The sequence below is a fragment of the Megalops cyprinoides genome, chromosome 3 (assembly GCF_013368585.1).
Source record: "Megalops cyprinoides isolate fMegCyp1 chromosome 3, fMegCyp1.pri, whole genome shotgun sequence".
NCBI classification, from domain to species: Eukaryota; Metazoa; Chordata; class Actinopteri; order Elopiformes; family Megalopidae; genus Megalops; species Megalops cyprinoides.
In genome coordinates, this window is record NC_050585.1 from 8,114,829 (window position 1) to 8,131,351 (window position 16,523).

General features: G+C 53.3%; 1 protein-coding gene across 12 annotated transcripts in view; it reads left to right on the forward strand.

Moving 5' to 3' along the window:
- acaca (acetyl-CoA carboxylase alpha) overlaps positions 1–16,523 on the forward strand; it is a 62,924-nt gene that overhangs the window by 31,903 nt on the left and 14,498 nt on the right. For 8 of the 12 annotated variants that reach the window (XM_036525856.1, XM_036525854.1, XM_036525857.1 and 5 more), the window contains 12 exons: positions 144–368; positions 1,820–1,975; positions 2,262–2,408; positions 4,265–4,534; positions 4,921–5,018; positions 5,308–5,428; positions 5,692–5,802; positions 12,391–12,534; positions 13,186–13,306; positions 14,804–14,900; positions 15,896–15,992; positions 16,101–16,236. In XM_036525856.1, coding sequence (XP_036381749.1) covers positions 144–368; positions 1,820–1,975; positions 2,262–2,408; positions 4,265–4,534; positions 4,921–5,018; positions 5,308–5,428; positions 5,692–5,802; positions 12,391–12,534; positions 13,186–13,306; positions 14,804–14,900; positions 15,896–15,992; positions 16,101–16,236 — 1,723 coding nt within the window. The remainder of the gene's footprint in view (positions 1–143; positions 369–1,819; positions 1,976–2,261; positions 2,409–4,264; positions 4,535–4,920; positions 5,019–5,307; positions 5,429–5,691; positions 5,803–12,390; positions 12,535–13,185; positions 13,307–14,803; positions 14,901–15,895; positions 15,993–16,100; positions 16,237–16,523) is intronic. The other 4 variants (XM_036525859.1, XM_036525864.1, XM_036525861.1 and 1 more) reach the window with 1 other exon arrangement.

The window sequence follows — 16,523 nt, forward strand, 5'->3', positions numbered from 1 at the left end:
TCATATTTACATGTGTGTATACAAATGTGTTTGTGTGTTTAGATAAATCTGTTTGCAGTCGTGTTTGTGTACGGGTGTATGCATGTGAGTGTGATTGTTAGTATGTGTGTGTGTGTAAAACCTCTCCGCGCTCCCTCCCTCAGATCGAGGAGTCTGTGCGCTCCATGGTGATGCGATACGGCAGCCGGCTCTGGAAGCTGCGTGTCCTGCAGGCCGAGCTGAAGATCAACATCCGCCTGACGCCCACCGGCAAGCAGATCCCCATCCGCCTCTTCCTCACCAACGAGTCCGGCTACTACCTGGACATCAGCCTGTACAAGGAGGTCACCGACTCCCGCACGGGACAGGTGGGGCCCAAAGACAGACAGGTGGGGCACTCGCGCGTCTCTCATCCGTTCACTCCGCCTCCCGATGATGGCCGCTCTCAGAGCCTCGGCTCCCAGCATGCACTGCTGCCGTACGGTATCTGACCACTGTAGCACAACACTCCCGTTCGCCAGGTGAAGCAGCTGTGAGGACGTGCAGGAAGTGGGCTGGAGATGACTCCTGCTGTCAGTGTCTAATAACAGTTGCATCACTGCCCATGATTCAGGCCGCTGTCAGTTATCCACTGACAATGGCAAATGAATGCACAGATGTAAATATCCTCTTTTTTCTAAAGAATGCCTTTTTGATTGCCTCATCCCTGTGATCCACAAGAAAAGGCCCGTTTTTTAACCCTTTCGGCTCAGATAAGAAAAGCGCAGATCAACAGAACGCGGAAGGTGAGGCAACAAGGCAGCAGGGTGGCTTTGGAGCTGAGGTTCTGAGAGAGACCCGCCCCAGTCATAGTCCCAGGAGAGCCCATAGGCCATTGCTGCGGGGCCGATGTCTCTACTGCCCTGTCTCTCTGTCATGTCCATTGTTCTGTTAGCAGCGGAGCAGGTAAGTTCATCAAGGTGTCATTTCATCGCATTGAAACGTTGCAGTACATTTCATACCTGTGGTAAGCCATGGGACATTATACATTGCATTTGCATCCAGGAAATAAATGTGTGTGTTTGTGCTCATGCACGCCACGTTTAAATGACTACAGTAATGCCCATAACGTGAAAAGAAAGTTCACTGAAAAACAAACGGCACTTTTGACACTTTTATGACTCTTCCCTGGGGAACGGCCGCGTCTGTAAACAGGAAGGAGTTCGCAGCTCTGAGTAAGGGAGGGATTTAATTTTCTCTCCACTTACGGTTTCCAGACGTCATTAAGTGCGGATTCGGTGGCGGCGCATTGTACCCGGCTGTCTTAATTAACACTCACTATTGTGGCTGTGAGGCAGGCTCCTGCTTGCCTCTGAATAATGGAGCCATTTCAACCGCAGGAAGTGTGACAATGGCACCTTTTTGCTGAAAATGACTTCGTTACTTTCGGCGTTGGACGTTCCTCCGTGACACAAAGGGTGGGGGGCGGTGGACGCCCTCTCTCAGTCGGGGCGTCCTTTAAGTTTTGCCACTCCGAAATGGCCCTGACACAGCCCTGCCTGCCCTGTTTATACCAGGGTGTTCATTGTGCACTAACGCACGGTGATTGGCCAACCAGAGCGGCCAATCGCTTGCGGTTCTTCCAATTGGAACTTTAACTGCAGCTGCAACTTGGGACACAGTGTCTCAGGCATTGCCACCGTCACCTTGTCTTCGTTGTCCTGAGCGTTTGATGTTGAATGACGTGTGACAGCTGGGTGCAGCCGTTCATCCTCATGCCATCTCCCATGCCGTCTTGGTTGAGGGTCGCCTTGGTGGTGCATCTCCCCCCCATGGTGACTGCTGCTCCTCTGGTCCGCAGATCATGTTCCAGGCGTACGGGGACAAGCAGGGCCCCCTACACGGCATGCTGATCAACACGCCCTACGTCACCAAGGACCTGCTGCAGTCCAAACGCTTCCAGGCCCAATCGCTGGGCACCACCTACGTCTACGACTTCCCCGAGATGTTCAGACAGGTACTGGAGAGTGCCGTCCACACCACCTCATGGTGAACCAGTCATTCCCTATGCAAGGCAGTCACATTATCTCTCTCTCTCTCTCTCTCTCTCCCCCTCTCTCTCTCTTTGTTGTCTCTTTTTTCTTTCTTTCTGTCTTTCTGTCTCACTCTTCCCTCTGTCTTTCACCCTTTTCTCTCTCACACCCTTTTGTCTCTCTCACCCTTCTACCTTTCTGTCTCTCTCTCTCTCTCTCTCTCTCTCTCTCTCTCTCGCTCTCGCTCTGTCTTCCCTCTGTCTCTCCCAGGCTCTGAGGAAGCTGTGGCAATCCACTGAGGCCTACGCCCACCTGCCCAAGTGCCCTCTGCCCTCCGAGCTGCTGACCTTCACAGAGCTGGTCCTGGACTCACAGGGGCAGCTGGTGCAGATGAACCGCCTGCCCGGGGGGAACGAGGTGAGCGGAGACTCTGACCCCAGGGCACTGCCCCTCCATCCCCAACCCTGCACCACCCCTACCCCACCCTGCGGGTGGTGAGGGCATGGAAACAGCACCCCACCTCCAATCAGCAAAGCCTTCCCTCCCTCACCTCCCTGCCATTAAATTCAGTCTGTTTTGGAGACCTTGCCAACCTTGCTGCATGTTATCCCACACAAAGGAGCTAAAACTGTCGTCCATGTTAGAGAGCCAGTGTGCCTCTGTGACAGCAGGAGTAAGAGGGGGTCCCCAGAAGCTGCCGTGGCACGGTCTGAACGGGGGCATTGCAGCTCAGAGTGTTTCTGTGGGCACTTACAAGGGCAGTGAAGATGCACCGGGGAGGGTCGCAGGCGACGCAGCGGAGGCTGTCGGGCCGCGGAGCTCTCGTGACGGTCTAATGATCGCACACATGTAATTCATGTGGGGTCGAATAAAAAAGATTGCACGGCGTTTCTCATGTACTTGATCTGTTTTTTTTTCCCCCTCCAGTGTAGAGCCCCGTTCCACCCAATTTCACACAAATTAAAGGAAATGTGCTCTGCGATATGCAAATTTACAATGCGACTGGCTCCCTGCCAGCCCCCCTGGAGAAATCATTCCCTCTTTTTTTTTTTTTTTGGCCCGTTTTATCGAGTGAAGCATAGGTTTTGGCTTGACGTCTCACCGACGCGAACCGAAGCGCCTGTGTGCGTTGGCATCTACACGTGTAATAGCACCCACACGGAGACATTGCTCGGTTGTCCAAATACCAGGCGCCCTTACATACACGTCAAACTGCCGCTGCAGACCGAGCCCGTTTGGATGGAAAATCGAGTCCATCGCTCTCGGCTCCCAAAGCGGAAGAACAGGGAAGCCTTTCAGTCCCGTAGTACCACAGTATGCCCTGTAGGTGTCTCTCTTTTTCTTCTGAAGCAGTGGCCCGCGACTCTGTGCTCAGGCCGACGTGCCGTGGCATTTGATTCTGAGCGATGGCCAGAAACGGGCACCCCTGTGGCCACCCCCATGCTTCCTCCCGGTCCCCACACTGGTTTTGCACATGGACCCTTCAAACTGGAGGTTTTGGGTGTACGCACACAAATAAACGCGCTGTGCCCTCGCTGGCCAGTGTGCTGTTTGAATGCAGCCCTCAGTTCAGTGGTTTTTTTACTGCTAGAAAACCGATGGGGCACGACCGGTGCAATATTGCATACAGCGTGCGGCTGAGATTAGCAGTGCGCTCTGGGCAGCGCGTCAGTGTTTCAGACTCGCTTCCGAGACGCGCTTTGCTGTGCTGATGGCGATAGGCGTCCGCTCGGCTTGCCTGCCCGGCCTCCGCGCTGTATTTATTGTAATGCATTCCGTGCAGATGGCTTTGACCCAGATGGAAGCGGTATAAAATTGAGCATGGCCATTTCTTTACGGCCGTCATTAACTCTGGCCTCAGAAAGTGTTGAGTTGAAGGCGGCGGGTTAATCCATACCCTTCTCCAGCAGAATTGTCTGGAGTAAATTATTTAAATTGCATCTCGTCTGTAATCTGGTGCGGGAGGGGGGGCGGCTTGGATGGGCTTCTCCGGCCTTCTCTGCTCGTCCCACTCCTCTCTGTTCCTGTGAGAGCGTTTTGCACAGAAATGTGAGCTGCTCTCTGAGCAGCACTGTATTAATGTGTTGTTTATGTGTCTGTGTGTTTGTGCATGCTTGTGTCTTTGTCTGTGTCTGGGCTTGTGTATGTATGTGTGCACACATGTATGTGTGTGTGTGTGTGTTTGTGTATGGATTGTGTCTGTCCCCTGTGTGTGTGTGTGTGTGTGTGTGTGTGTGTGTGTGTGTGTGTGTCTGTGTGCATCCCCGCTGCAGATCGGCATGGTGGCGTGGCGGATGACCCTCAGGACGCCTGAGTACCCGGCGGGGCGCGAGGTCATCGTAATCAGCAATGACATCACCCACAAGATCGGCTCGTTCGGGCCGCAGGAGGATGTGCTGTTCCAGCAGGCCTCGGAGATGGCCCGGGAGAGCGGCATTCCCCGCATCTACATCGCCGCCAACAGCGGGGCCCGCATCGGCCTGGCCGAGGAGATCCGCCACATGTTCCACGTGGCCTGGCAGGACCCCGCTGACCCCTACAAGGTTAGGGGGGTTGAGGAGGGGGGTCCCATTGCTCAGGGCTGGAGATCCAGATTTTGAACTAATGCACCTTCAGTATCCCAAGGCTCATGTTCTTCCTTTACTACTACCGCTTAGTTAGCCCTTGTTCAGTGGGATTAACAAAGCTAGATATGATACTCTAAATGTATATCATAGCAGAATAAGAACTTGGGTGAACCGGGCCAGCCAATCAGGTGTGTCCATGATCATCTGAAAGTGGCCCGGGTCTCTTCTCCAACCAGTGCTACCCAGACTCAAGTTGTGGATCTATGTGAAGGTGATGTCCATATCCAGTGCTGGTGCTTGGCTCTGGCAGTATGCTAACTCAGGGCGTCCCCTTGTCCGTGTCTCTCTCTTTACGCACACAGGGCTTCAAGTACCTGTACCTCACACCTCAGGACTACAAGAAGGTGTCGGCGTTGAACTCGGTGCACTGTGAGCACGTGGAGGATGAAGGCGAGTCCAGGTTAGTAGAGGCTCTTCTTGCTGTGAATCTGGGATTTGTTTGTGCCACTAGTCTGGCGTTGTTCTCCAGTAGCCTCACCCACGTGCCGTCCTGTTTCTGAGATGGGCAACACCCAGACTCTCGGATGCACAAATGAAATGTCTGAGGTTAGATTTGGAGATTGGACTAGCTGATTCTAGATAAGCTTGCAGTGACAGTCTACCCAGACTTGAGTCTCCATTCCAGAGTCCCCTTGTGCTGCTTTGCTAATAACTGTTGCGTTGCGTGGTGAAAACTTCAACACCCGTAGGTACAAGATCACTGACATCATCGGGAAGGAGGAGGGCCTCGGGGTGGAGAACCTGAGGGGTTCTGGGATGATCGCGGGCGAGTCCTCGCTGGCCTACGAGGAGGTCATCACTATGAACCTGGTGAGATCACGCCCACATGCAGCATATGTCTGAGACAGACCACATGCACATGCTAACAAACACACATACATACACAAGCATCAGCTAATTGACAGTAGCATCACACTGCACACTGGAGATGCCAGTCCATGGAGAAGAATCGAACCAAAATGAAGAACAGCCTTTGGACGCAATGAGCACATCCAGTCAGGAAGTAGAGCTCTCTCCCGGGGCCTGTACTCGGTCTGTGTGGCTGACTGGCGAGTGTTGGCCTCTCCTTGCAGGTGACGTGTCGGGCCATCGGGATCGGGGCGTACCTGGTCAGGCTGGGCCAGAGGACCATCCAGGTGGAGAACTCCCACATCATCCTCACTGGGGCTGGAGCTCTCAACAAGGTCAGCGCTCAGCATCGCCCCCTGTGGGCTGTCTCTCAAATAGACACAACTTATAACATAACAACACTGCTATACCAGCCCCTCAACATGGTAACATCACTGGTATCTTTGACTCTATCTCACAGAGATGCCACATTTTAATGTGACTGTCTCTCCTTGACTGTATCTCATAGAGTCCCCACAGAGTAACATCACTGGTATTTCTCTTCGCCTACTTATGTCTCCTAACCCCCCCCCCCCCCCCCCCCCCCCAATGCAACATCAGTGATGGGGCGACTGACAAATCAGAATGTGCCCATAATGGGTATGGGGCAGTTCTGGCAGTGAAGCAGGCATTCAGAGAGGACCCTTTACCTGAAATCTCTTCTGTGGGTCTGTGTCTTTCCTGGGAATAGAAGCCTTAACACAGAATACATTTTCTTTAGGTGTCCATAACCTCCCTTGGGTCTTGAGCTGTTTGGTAGCTTTTGAGGTGTTGGCCTTTATGAAGTGCCACCTGTCCCGTCTTCCCAGAAGCAAAGTGAGGGTCTCTCTTGGTTACATTCCTCAGATATCCACTGTTCACTGCATTCCCACGCAGTACGGTACTGTGGGAGAGGCTTATGGACTGGCACAGGGTACCTCTCCGTATGAACAACTGTGTCCTTCATTTGTACACAACATTGCCATTTCATACGTGTGCTCTACAAAAGCGTGCAGCACACAGGCTGACTACTGGCACACGGTGTGCAGAAACAGAAAAGCACTCATTCGCACTCCCTCTCTCTCCCTCTCTCTCCCTCGCTCCCCCCCTCTAAAAAACGGCACGGCGTGAAAATTGAAATAATGATAATGTGTCCCTCTCTGACTGCATCAAAGTATCGCCACTTCAGAAAAAAGCCGGGAGGCATGAAATGCAAATGACAGCGCGGAGCAGATGGATCGGGTGCCGCGGTCTCACACCCCCCTGAATCTTAAAAGAGGGGCGGAGGGGGCGCCATTGGACAGCGCGGGGGCAGGGGGCGGGGGGCGAGAGAGGGGAGACGTTTGCGGGTCGTCGCGTGTTCTCTGAGCTCACAGGTGGCAGCAGGCGGATACTCTCATCCCGGCACTGACTCGTTTTTTTTTTTTTTTGTCAGTGGGGTTTGCCTTCCTGGGCAGGGAGGGGGTCCTCCCTTTATTCCATGTGTTTTTATTTAGACATACCGGGGTCAGCCGCCACCATATGGAGGCAGCTGTAATCAGCTGCTAATCAGCTCCTGTGTTGACTGCAGTTGTTTTACAGTTTGTATACAGTAGGCTGTAGTTACTGCACTCGGGGCGCGCTGGCCGTCTGTGCAGGTGGCCATGCTGTTGAGCACACCCCCCCCCACCCCGCAACCCCCCATCCCTCCACCCCCCCCCCCCCCCCCAAAACGCATCCACTGATGACACGGGAGCAAAGCGATACCTGCATCAATACAGAGAGCCAGGCAGGGGGAAAAAATCTAAAGATTGATGCACACCTCAGTGCATTTTAGTATGTGTACATTTACGCCTCTCCTCGTCTCAGTGGGGGATATGAGAATGTTTTTGACACCATTTCATGGAAATGTGTGTTTGATGGCCTGGCAGATTTTTTTTGTATTATCTGTATATATTAAGCATAGCTGACGGTGTAACTACTCTGGCTGTCAGTGGTTCCTTCATGTGAATATAGCACAGTAATGTGAAATGTATGAAGTGCTAAAGTGTCCATATTAATTATGGGTAATGTTAATGTAAGAGCACATTCCAGCAAGATATTTATGTTTGTATATATAGCGGGGTGCCTCCTGTGCTTCACTCAGGCAGGGTTCGTTCTTTGCCTAAAAACATCTACTCATCAACAGCATGGCCAAAGCTTCATTATGCATACTTATCAGTTACTGCGTTTACTGCCGGTGGTTTTGGCAGTTTGTGAATGTTTGTGAGAGAATTTTGGGTGTTATATTGTGTGAGAAACAGTCGGTGTGTATTCTTGTTTTCTGCACTGTTGGAGGCTTGAACAGCTGTGTGTTGTGTCTGTGTCTGTGTGTGTGTGTTGTGTGTCTGTGTGTTGTGTGTCTGTGTGGTGTGTGTCTGTGTGGTGTGTGTCTGTGTGGTCTGTGTGGTGTGTGTCTGTGTGGTGTGTGTCTGTGTGGTGTGTGTCTGTGTGGTGTGTGTCTGTGTGGTCTGTGTGGTGTGTGTCTGTGTGGTGTGTGTCTGTGTGGTGTGTGTCTGTGTGTTGTGTGTCTGTGTGTGTTGTGTGTCTGTGTGTGTTGTGTGTGTTGTGTGTGTGTGTGTGTGTTGTGTGTCTGTGTGTTGTGTGTCTGTGTGTGTTGTGTATGTTGTGTATGTTGTGTGTGTTGTGTGTGTTGTGTATGTTGTGTGTGTGTGTGTGTGTGTGTGTGTGTTGTGTGTGTGTGTGTGTGTGTGTGTGAGAGAGAGAGAGAGGTAGGGGGACACAGGGTTTTAGGGCCGTGCAGTTAAATATCAGTGTTCTCTTAACCCAGGCGGCAGTAGGAGGGTGTAATATATTAAAAGGGAGGCAGAGTGAAACAAATTACAGCGGTGTCTTTGTGTTGTTCTTGTCTCTCTCTCACACTCTCTGCGTTATATATTTTCACACTTCAGTGATCGCCCCCACGCGCTCTCCCTCTCCCCCTCTCTATGTGCTCTGGTACTCTCTCTCCCTCTCCCTCTCTCTGCCTCGCTCCCTCCCTCCCTCCCCCCACCCCCCCTCACCATATCTCAGGTCATGTTGCAGCAGCTCCAGTAGAAATAATAGGAGGGAAAACGCGAGGTTGTTATTTGCATAGAAATAGCATGACGCCCCAGGCAGCTTGGGAGAAGGACACAGAGATCATTTGTCTAAAATTTTAATGAAAACTTTTGCTGAGACAGAGATTTTTTTTTTTCCACTCTCAACACCCAGCCCCCCCCCCCCCCCCCACACTCACACACACACACACACACACACACACAGACACACACACGCGCACACACATGCAAGCACACGCACATGCCCCCCCCCCCCCCCCAGTTCCTTTCCCTGTCAGTGAATTAACGTGTCTCGGTTTAAAATTAGATGACACGTAGCAAATCGTGGCACGCTGGGGCGCAATAACATGTAAATTTCAATTTGCCCGGTGCGATGGAAGCGGGGGGCTAGCAGGGGGCTAGCAGGGCCCACCAGTTTCCCGGGGGGGGGGGGTGCTGCGAAGGCTGCTGGGCCTCCTCCATTGTGTCGTTGTCAGAGCCAGCTGGAGCCAGTGACTTCATCCCAAGCGCCAAACCCCCCTCCCCCCACCCCCTGAGCGACCCCCAGCACAGGCTCAGCGTGAGAAACGATCCCGGGAGGGGGGGACGGATCGGCCGCACGCTCCATGGTCTCTTTGTCAGGGGGCTGCACCACTGCACACGCATGCAGGGAGTGAGGGGGTGGGGGGGGCGAGGGGGGGGAATCCGGTCGCTGGTGCACGGGGGGATGTGCACTGTCCTGAGCCTGCTCACACTTCCTCTATAAGATCTCTAATGTTGGAACTCACACAGACTGTCACTGGGGGGTTTTGAGTGCTGTGTCGTGACGACGGGTGCATAACTGAAGGAAGGACTGAGTTTTGGATCAAGCCAACAGGAAGAGAACATTTTTCTTTAGCCTGTACACATGTAGACCTTTACAGAAGGTATTGCTCTAAAGTGTTGCCAAATGCAACCTGTTAGGTGCGCTGGCTTCCTGTGGAAATGGAAGGTGTGTGTGTGCGCGTGTGCGCCTGTGTGTGTGTGTGTGTGTGTGTGTGTGTGTGTGTGTGTGTGTGTGTGTGTGTTACAGAGACACTTCACAGCTCTCAGTGCCAACCCCCCCCCCCCCCTTTCTCTGCTGCCCTTGACTTGATGTGACACTTTGTGGCATGCGGTGCGAGAGCTGACGCCGGGCGTTCAAGCTGCCGCTCCCCTCATGCGGTTGGACAGGGCGTGCGGCGTGCTGCCAGACCCGCACTGGCGCTACCGCTGGCACAGAGGCCGCGTGCTGGTGCCATCCAGCCCCCGCGCGCCCCGCGGCCCGGGGCGGGGAGGCCCTGTCCCACGACAGAAGGAGACCGAACACCGCTTCTAGAGGCTGTTTTTTCGTCCTTGCGGTTCTTTTTTTTTCTTCTCTCCCTGTAAGGAGCATGGGAGGGAGGGGGGTATTGCTGACTAATGCCTTAGCAAAACTCTGTTGCCCTTCCATAGTAATGAATTTTAGGGAAGCGGTGTGCAGATGGCTAATCGCATCCTATGCAGCTCTGCCTTTGGCGTTGCGTAAGGCTTGGCTCAGGGTGCGGATGTTGACAGTTTGAAAGTCACTGCTGTCCCGGGGCCAGCAGGGAAAATTGCCTCCACAGAGTGCCCCCTGGTGGTGGTCACCGGGAAGGGGACAGTGCAGTCAGGTTGTTGATAGCCTACCTGTCTCCCCGCTCAGACCTCTCAGTGTGTCAGCCCTTGTGGCCAAGCTCTGCCCCCCTCCATGGGTGAGGGGCCTCGTTTGGCGGATCCCCCATCCTCCCCCCCCGAGAGCAGACCTCCCTGCTGTTCCCCTCTGCTGACGCCCAGCAGACCCATACCCCCCCCCCGCCGCGGTGAGAGGCCACCCTCCGCCGGTCGGGCGCATTCGCTTCATTACTGGCGGGGGAATTTATCTCCATCCCGGCGGCCAAGGAGCGATTACCTGCGCAAACACGGCGCGGAGGCGGCGGCCGATAGGAGCGGGTCTCGTCCCACCCCCCCCCCCCTCCCCTCCCGTGGAATATTAATGAGGCTCCAGCAGGGTGGCGGCGTGGAGGAGCGGAGCAGCCTGCCTCTCCGGGTCCCGCGTCTCTCGGTCAAGGTGACCGCGGCGGCTGCCGGGGGCCCGGGGCAGGCCTGACAGCTTTAGGAGCGCGCCCGAGATTTGTGGCCGCAGACATAACCAATAAAGGCAATAAAAAAATAAATGATGGCTAAAGAGGTTAAAGTAAAGTGTGAGGAACGGCCACCTCTCCCGCTTTTACGGAGGTGCGGCGGGCCCCTCCGCCGCCCCGCGCTGCACGGCATGATGGGAAGAGGGGTTAATGAGCCCTGGGGGTCAGAGGGAGCAGTGGAGAAGCGAAAATGAGTTCAGTGGCCCTGGAGCTATCCCTCATGTACCACTCACACCTGCGGTGACATTTACACACGCACTCAGACCTTTCTCTCAGTCGCACACACTCAGCCTTCTCACAGACAAACACACAGCCAGCCCTGTCTCAGACGCACACATACACACACACACACACACACACACACACACACACACACACACACATATACACACACACACATTCACATGCTCACTCACCCCTCTCTCACAAACACACAAACTCTCAGTCCTCTCTCCACCACACTCATACACACTCACAGATGTACACCCAAATTTAGTCTCCCTTGCATACTTCCAAAGATGCAGTTAAATGTGTAACACTTTCGAACTTTGAGGGGCCCATCTTCGCCCTGTGGTTTAATATCATTGTCCGTCGGTGAAGGTGAGAAGCAGGGCTTGCTGCTGCTGGGAGGGTGATGATGGGGATGGAGGGCCATGCCCTGTCTGTGGTGAAGGGATGCACAGATGGATAGGTGGATCCCAGGGTTCAGTTGTATACACAGTGTTCCAGAGGGGTGTGTTAGAGGTAGACCTGCCTCACATAGCATCCGCATGCCATTCACCAAAGACCTGTTTAAGTGCCTTCCCTAGAATTGGATCAGTAAGAAGTTGGGTGTTGATATTGAGGTAATGGGGGGGTGGAGAAATGTGCAGCCATCATTTGGTCATGCTAAAATACAAGTAAATTGATCAATGTAGGAGAAGAGCCCTGAAAGTAGTGGATGCAGTGTGTGTCTCTGTGTGTGTGTGTGTGTGTGTGTGTGTGTGTGCGCGCGTGCGTGCGTGTGTGCGCGCATGCATGCATCCATCCACACGTGCCCCGGGTCCTCCTAATCGACTGGCTGCGCTGCAGTGGAGAGAGGACTCTTTGTCACGGCTCCTGTCGATAGTTGGGGAATGGCGTGTCAGAGAGGAGAAACCTGGGGTATTAATACACACCGGAGGTTACAAATAACCCTGTGGGGCCAGCGTCCGGGGGCCCCCCCGGTGACCGGCGGGTGACAGAGTGATCTTTAATACCCAATCGACAGTATCGACGTCCCGCAGGCCGCTGTGGGCCCGCTCTCTGTGTGCGAGATTATTGATCCGCTGCCCCAGGACTCAGCACCCCTGCCCCCGACGACCAGGCCCCACTCCTCAGCCATAATGGCCGAACGAACAGTCAGTATGCTCTGGAGGAGACAGCCAGGCCTACAGGGGAATAGGGCCAGGTCTTCTGTCTGAGTGATAACCCCGTCCCCAAATAATCCATCTCTAAGCCCTAGAGTTCGGGAGGCCTCTTTGTCCTGTCACAGGAAAAAAATCAGTCCAGTTCCTATCTTCTTTCCCCACTAACATGGCCCTCAGGGTGAGTGTCCCCCCTGAGCAGGGGAGGACAGGAAGTGATGTTGATCTGTACCGTGTCAGACAGGAATTGACACAGGCCGGCTCTGATTGGTTCCCCCCTGCAGGTGCTCGGCAGAGAAGTGTACACCTCCAACAACCAGCTGGGCGGCATCCAGATCATGCATAACAACGGCGTGACGCACAGCACGGTCTGTGACGACTTCGAGGGCGTCTACACCCTGCTGCAGTGGCTGTCCTACATGCCCAAGGTAAGTGCACCTGTCGCACTGAATGCCAACAAACACGAGCAGCGTGTTCAGTTCAGACCGTTCCTTTCAGACTATCTTAGGTTTGCTATTCATAATTGGATTTAATAGTCAGCCAGTTCTGACAGACAGGCAGGAAAACTCAAGAGTTAGACCCAGTTACAGTGTGGAGGGCCTGTTGTACCTGCCTGCATTCGAGGGGGGGTTTTGAGTTCTGGCCCTTGCAGCTCTTAATAGGAAAGCAATGCTGTGGCACCACCATCTGAGCTTAATTTTACAGCTACATTTACGTTTAGTTAACAGTTGCTCTTATCCAGAGGATAATCCTAAGCAACCTATCCTACGTAAGCAGAGATCCTTACGTAGGATACAATTCTTACATGGTACCCATTTATACAGATAGGTGTTTAATGAGGCAGTTCTGGGTTAAGTATCTTGCCCAAGGGTACAATAGCAGTGCCCCAGCAGGGAACTGAACAGGCAGCCTTTGGTTTAGGAGCCCCATCTTTCCCTCCCATCTGAACAGCAGTGTGTCCATCTCAGAGAGACATCCAGCTGGAAGATTTGGGTCCTGCGGGACAGCGCTGGTGTTATTTCTTGGTGCTAAGTGCTGTATGTGAGTGCTTTTACAGTAACGATGCTTCCATCTCACAGTGCAACTCCAGCCCTGTGCCAATCCTCAATGCCAAAGACCCCATCGACCGGCCCGTGGAATTCGTGCCCACCAAGGCGCCCTACGACCCCCGCTGGATGTTGGCGGGACGCCCTAGCCAGAGTAAGCACCTGCCTTCCCCCCTTCCTCTCTTCTAAAAGGGCCAAGCTTACAGGCTCCACATTCTACCGGCTGTAACTCCTTTTGCTGTTATGGAAGCAGAAATATGAATATATTAACAAAGAAAGAAGAAACAGCCAGGAACAAGGACCCTGGGAAGACTGAATTTCTGCAAACTGCAGACAAAGATGTCTGTCCAGGCTTGACTTGCAGTTTGTGTGTCTGCAAAAACATTGCAGAAACCTTGAGAACACAAGCGCACACATCAGATGCCCCACTATCTCTAGTCTGGTTTTCTTTATCTTTTTCAGTAAGAACTTTTGAAAAAGTGAGCTGTGTGATCTTAATCGTGTGTGCGTGGCCACACACAAACACACAGACACACCCACCAACACATACAGACATACACGTAAGCACACGTGCGTGCAAAAGCACTTTCAGACACAAAGGTGCACGCACTCAGACACGCTTGCACTTTTTTGTGTTTGCGAGGGCCGCTTTCATTCTTTTAATCACCATTTTTTACCCTGGGTCATTTTTTAATCCTTTACTCCCATCGCACAAATGCTGCTGCTGCAGCAACTTCTAAATGGAGTGACTTCATATTTTAATTTAGTGTGTGCAGTTAAAACGGTGGGGCGGGGTGGGGGAGGGGGGTGGGGGGGACGGACCCTGCTGATTTGCGGCGCTGAGTTCAAGCGGATATCTGGGAGGTTAAAAGCTACAGTCGTTCATTACGCTCGGATGGCACGCCGGCGTCGCTCATCCTGACACGCGGCACGGGTGCCGGGGCTCGGACCGCCGGGGCCGGGAGCCCCCGCGAAAAAGATAATGCCCAAATTGATGGGCGTGTTTTAGAGCGGGTCACGCCGGAGCAGATTACAGAGAGCCGCAATTACAGCCCCGGCCCAGAGAGGGGAGAGAGGGGACACGCTTTAGGGACGCGATTTAGGGATGTGCTGTCAGAACGTGCTTTAGGGACACACTGTAAGAACGTTCTGTAGGAGTGCATTGTAGTAACGCACTTTAGGGACACATTATGGGAATGTGTTATAAGAGTGCGGTGTAGGCGTGAGGTGTAGGGACACACTATCAGAGTGTGCTGTCGGAGTGCCCTTTAGGAATGTGCTTCAGGAATGTATGCGCAGTGGCATAATTGAACTGCAACCTCGCACCATGGTTACACTAGAGGTTTTTGAGCGGCCCATCTGCTGGAAATACACCCCCCCCCCTCCTCAGAAAACCTGTGTGCAATTTTGTTTCCTGTTACTTTCAGATTTTTTTCTCTGGAGTATTCATGGTGTATTTTTTGCCAGTGAAGCAGTGGGTGTGTTTGTTCAAATCTGCAAATCTGCGAGGACAGTGAAGGGACATGTTATGTAAGTGTGGATGGAGCTGTCTTTTACCTATTGCTCTCTCTCCTTTTCTCTCTTTCCTACTCTCTACCTCTCCCTCCCTCCCTTTCTCTCCTACTGTCTCTCTCTCTCTCTCTCTCTGCAGGTACCAAGGGTCAGTGGCTGAGTGGCTTCTTTGATTATGGCTCTTTCCTGGAGATCATGCAGCCGTGGGCACAGAGTGTGGTGGTGGGCAGAGCCAGGTGGGTTTCAGTCCAGTCCCCAAGCTGTCCTGCCCTTCAAACGGCAACATTACAGCTACCAGTTACTGTTTATACTGAGACAAGACAGTTAGAGACCTCACCCAGTGAAAGTCCACACAGCTCTCCCGTCACACTTAACACCAGGGCAGAAGCCAGTCTTTTTTTTTCTGCGTTTTGTTTTGATTGGTTTGACCTCTGACCTCGCTCCCAGAGAGGGCTGACCTTGTCAGGCCAGAGATCTGGCCTCGATAAACACCATTCAGCAGCTTACAATACAGGACTCTCTCTTTTTTTTTTTTTTTTCCTTTCATCCGTTCCTCTCTCATTTCATTTCCACACAAAAAAATGGGCCGCAGAGCCCCCCCCCCCCCCCTTTCTGTGTCCTCATTTCTTCCTTTCATTTTCTTCCTCTGCCATTTCTCCCCTCTCTCCTCCTTTCGCTCGGCGGCGGCTTCCTTTGCGGCGCTCTCCGGTAATGGTGAAATAAAGAGGGTGCGGCGGCGGCGGTCGGAACGTGCACCGTTCCAGCGGGTGATCGGCGCTGCGCCACTCGGCTCTAAAGCGGCATTCCGCGGCACGTAATGAGGCCATTTCAGCCCCTCTCAGGGCGCTCATCTTCCGTAATGAAAAACGCAACAATCACCCGCAGCCCTGCAGTAGTTGCGTATGCACAGAGGTAGCGAAATGCCTTCTGTAAGCTGAGCACACGTCTGCCGGCCTCCTCTGTCTCTGTCTGTCTTTAGAGGTGGTGCAGGGGATCACATCAGTGGTGTGGATGTGTTGAAAAGCTGTGAGCTCCTTTTTGTGTGTTAAATATGCTTACATGGGTATTGGCAGAGGGTACAGTCAAGATAAAGATATTATTTGAGTGTAGTGGTAGACGGGAGGGTCACTGGTGATATATGTGTGTGTGTGTGTGTGTGTGTGTGTGTGTGTGTGTGTGTGTGTGTGTGTGTGTGCTTGGTCACATTAACAAGCGTGTTTTCCCACTGTAGGCTGGGCGGGATACCCACTGGAGTGGTCGCTGTGGAAACCAGGACTGTGGAGCTGTCGATCCCAGCTGACCCGGCTAACCTGGACTCGGAAGCCAAGGTATGGTCACACACACACACACACACACACACACACACACACACACAGCCTGGTACTGTATGCAGTGATGTGCTGACCTCCCTCCCTCCCTACCTCTCTCATCCCCAGATCATCCAGCAGGCGGGTCAGGTGTGGTTCCCGGACTCGGCCTTCAAGACAGCGCAGGCCATCAAGGACCTGAACCGCGAGGGGCTGCCGCTCATCGTGTTCGCCAACTGGAGGGGCTTCTCCGGGGGCATGAAAGGTACCCTCCGGGCCCCTCCCGTCGCAGATCAGAACAGCAGCCTTACCGTCACGTCCCTTCCGCGTGTTCTGCCCGTTTAAAAAGAACGATTTGGGCTCCACAGTTATCGAATGCATCTTCAGCACCGGCCCTTTTGTGGTCGTGTGACTTTCTCCCTGCAGTGCAGTCTCGCAGGCCTCTGACTTCTGTCCTTTAACTTGGACATTTCCACCCTGCTGGTGGTGGAAATCCATTCACTGCTCATGGAAAAGAGCACAGACCCTCACTGAAGTAGCTCGGCCTGCATG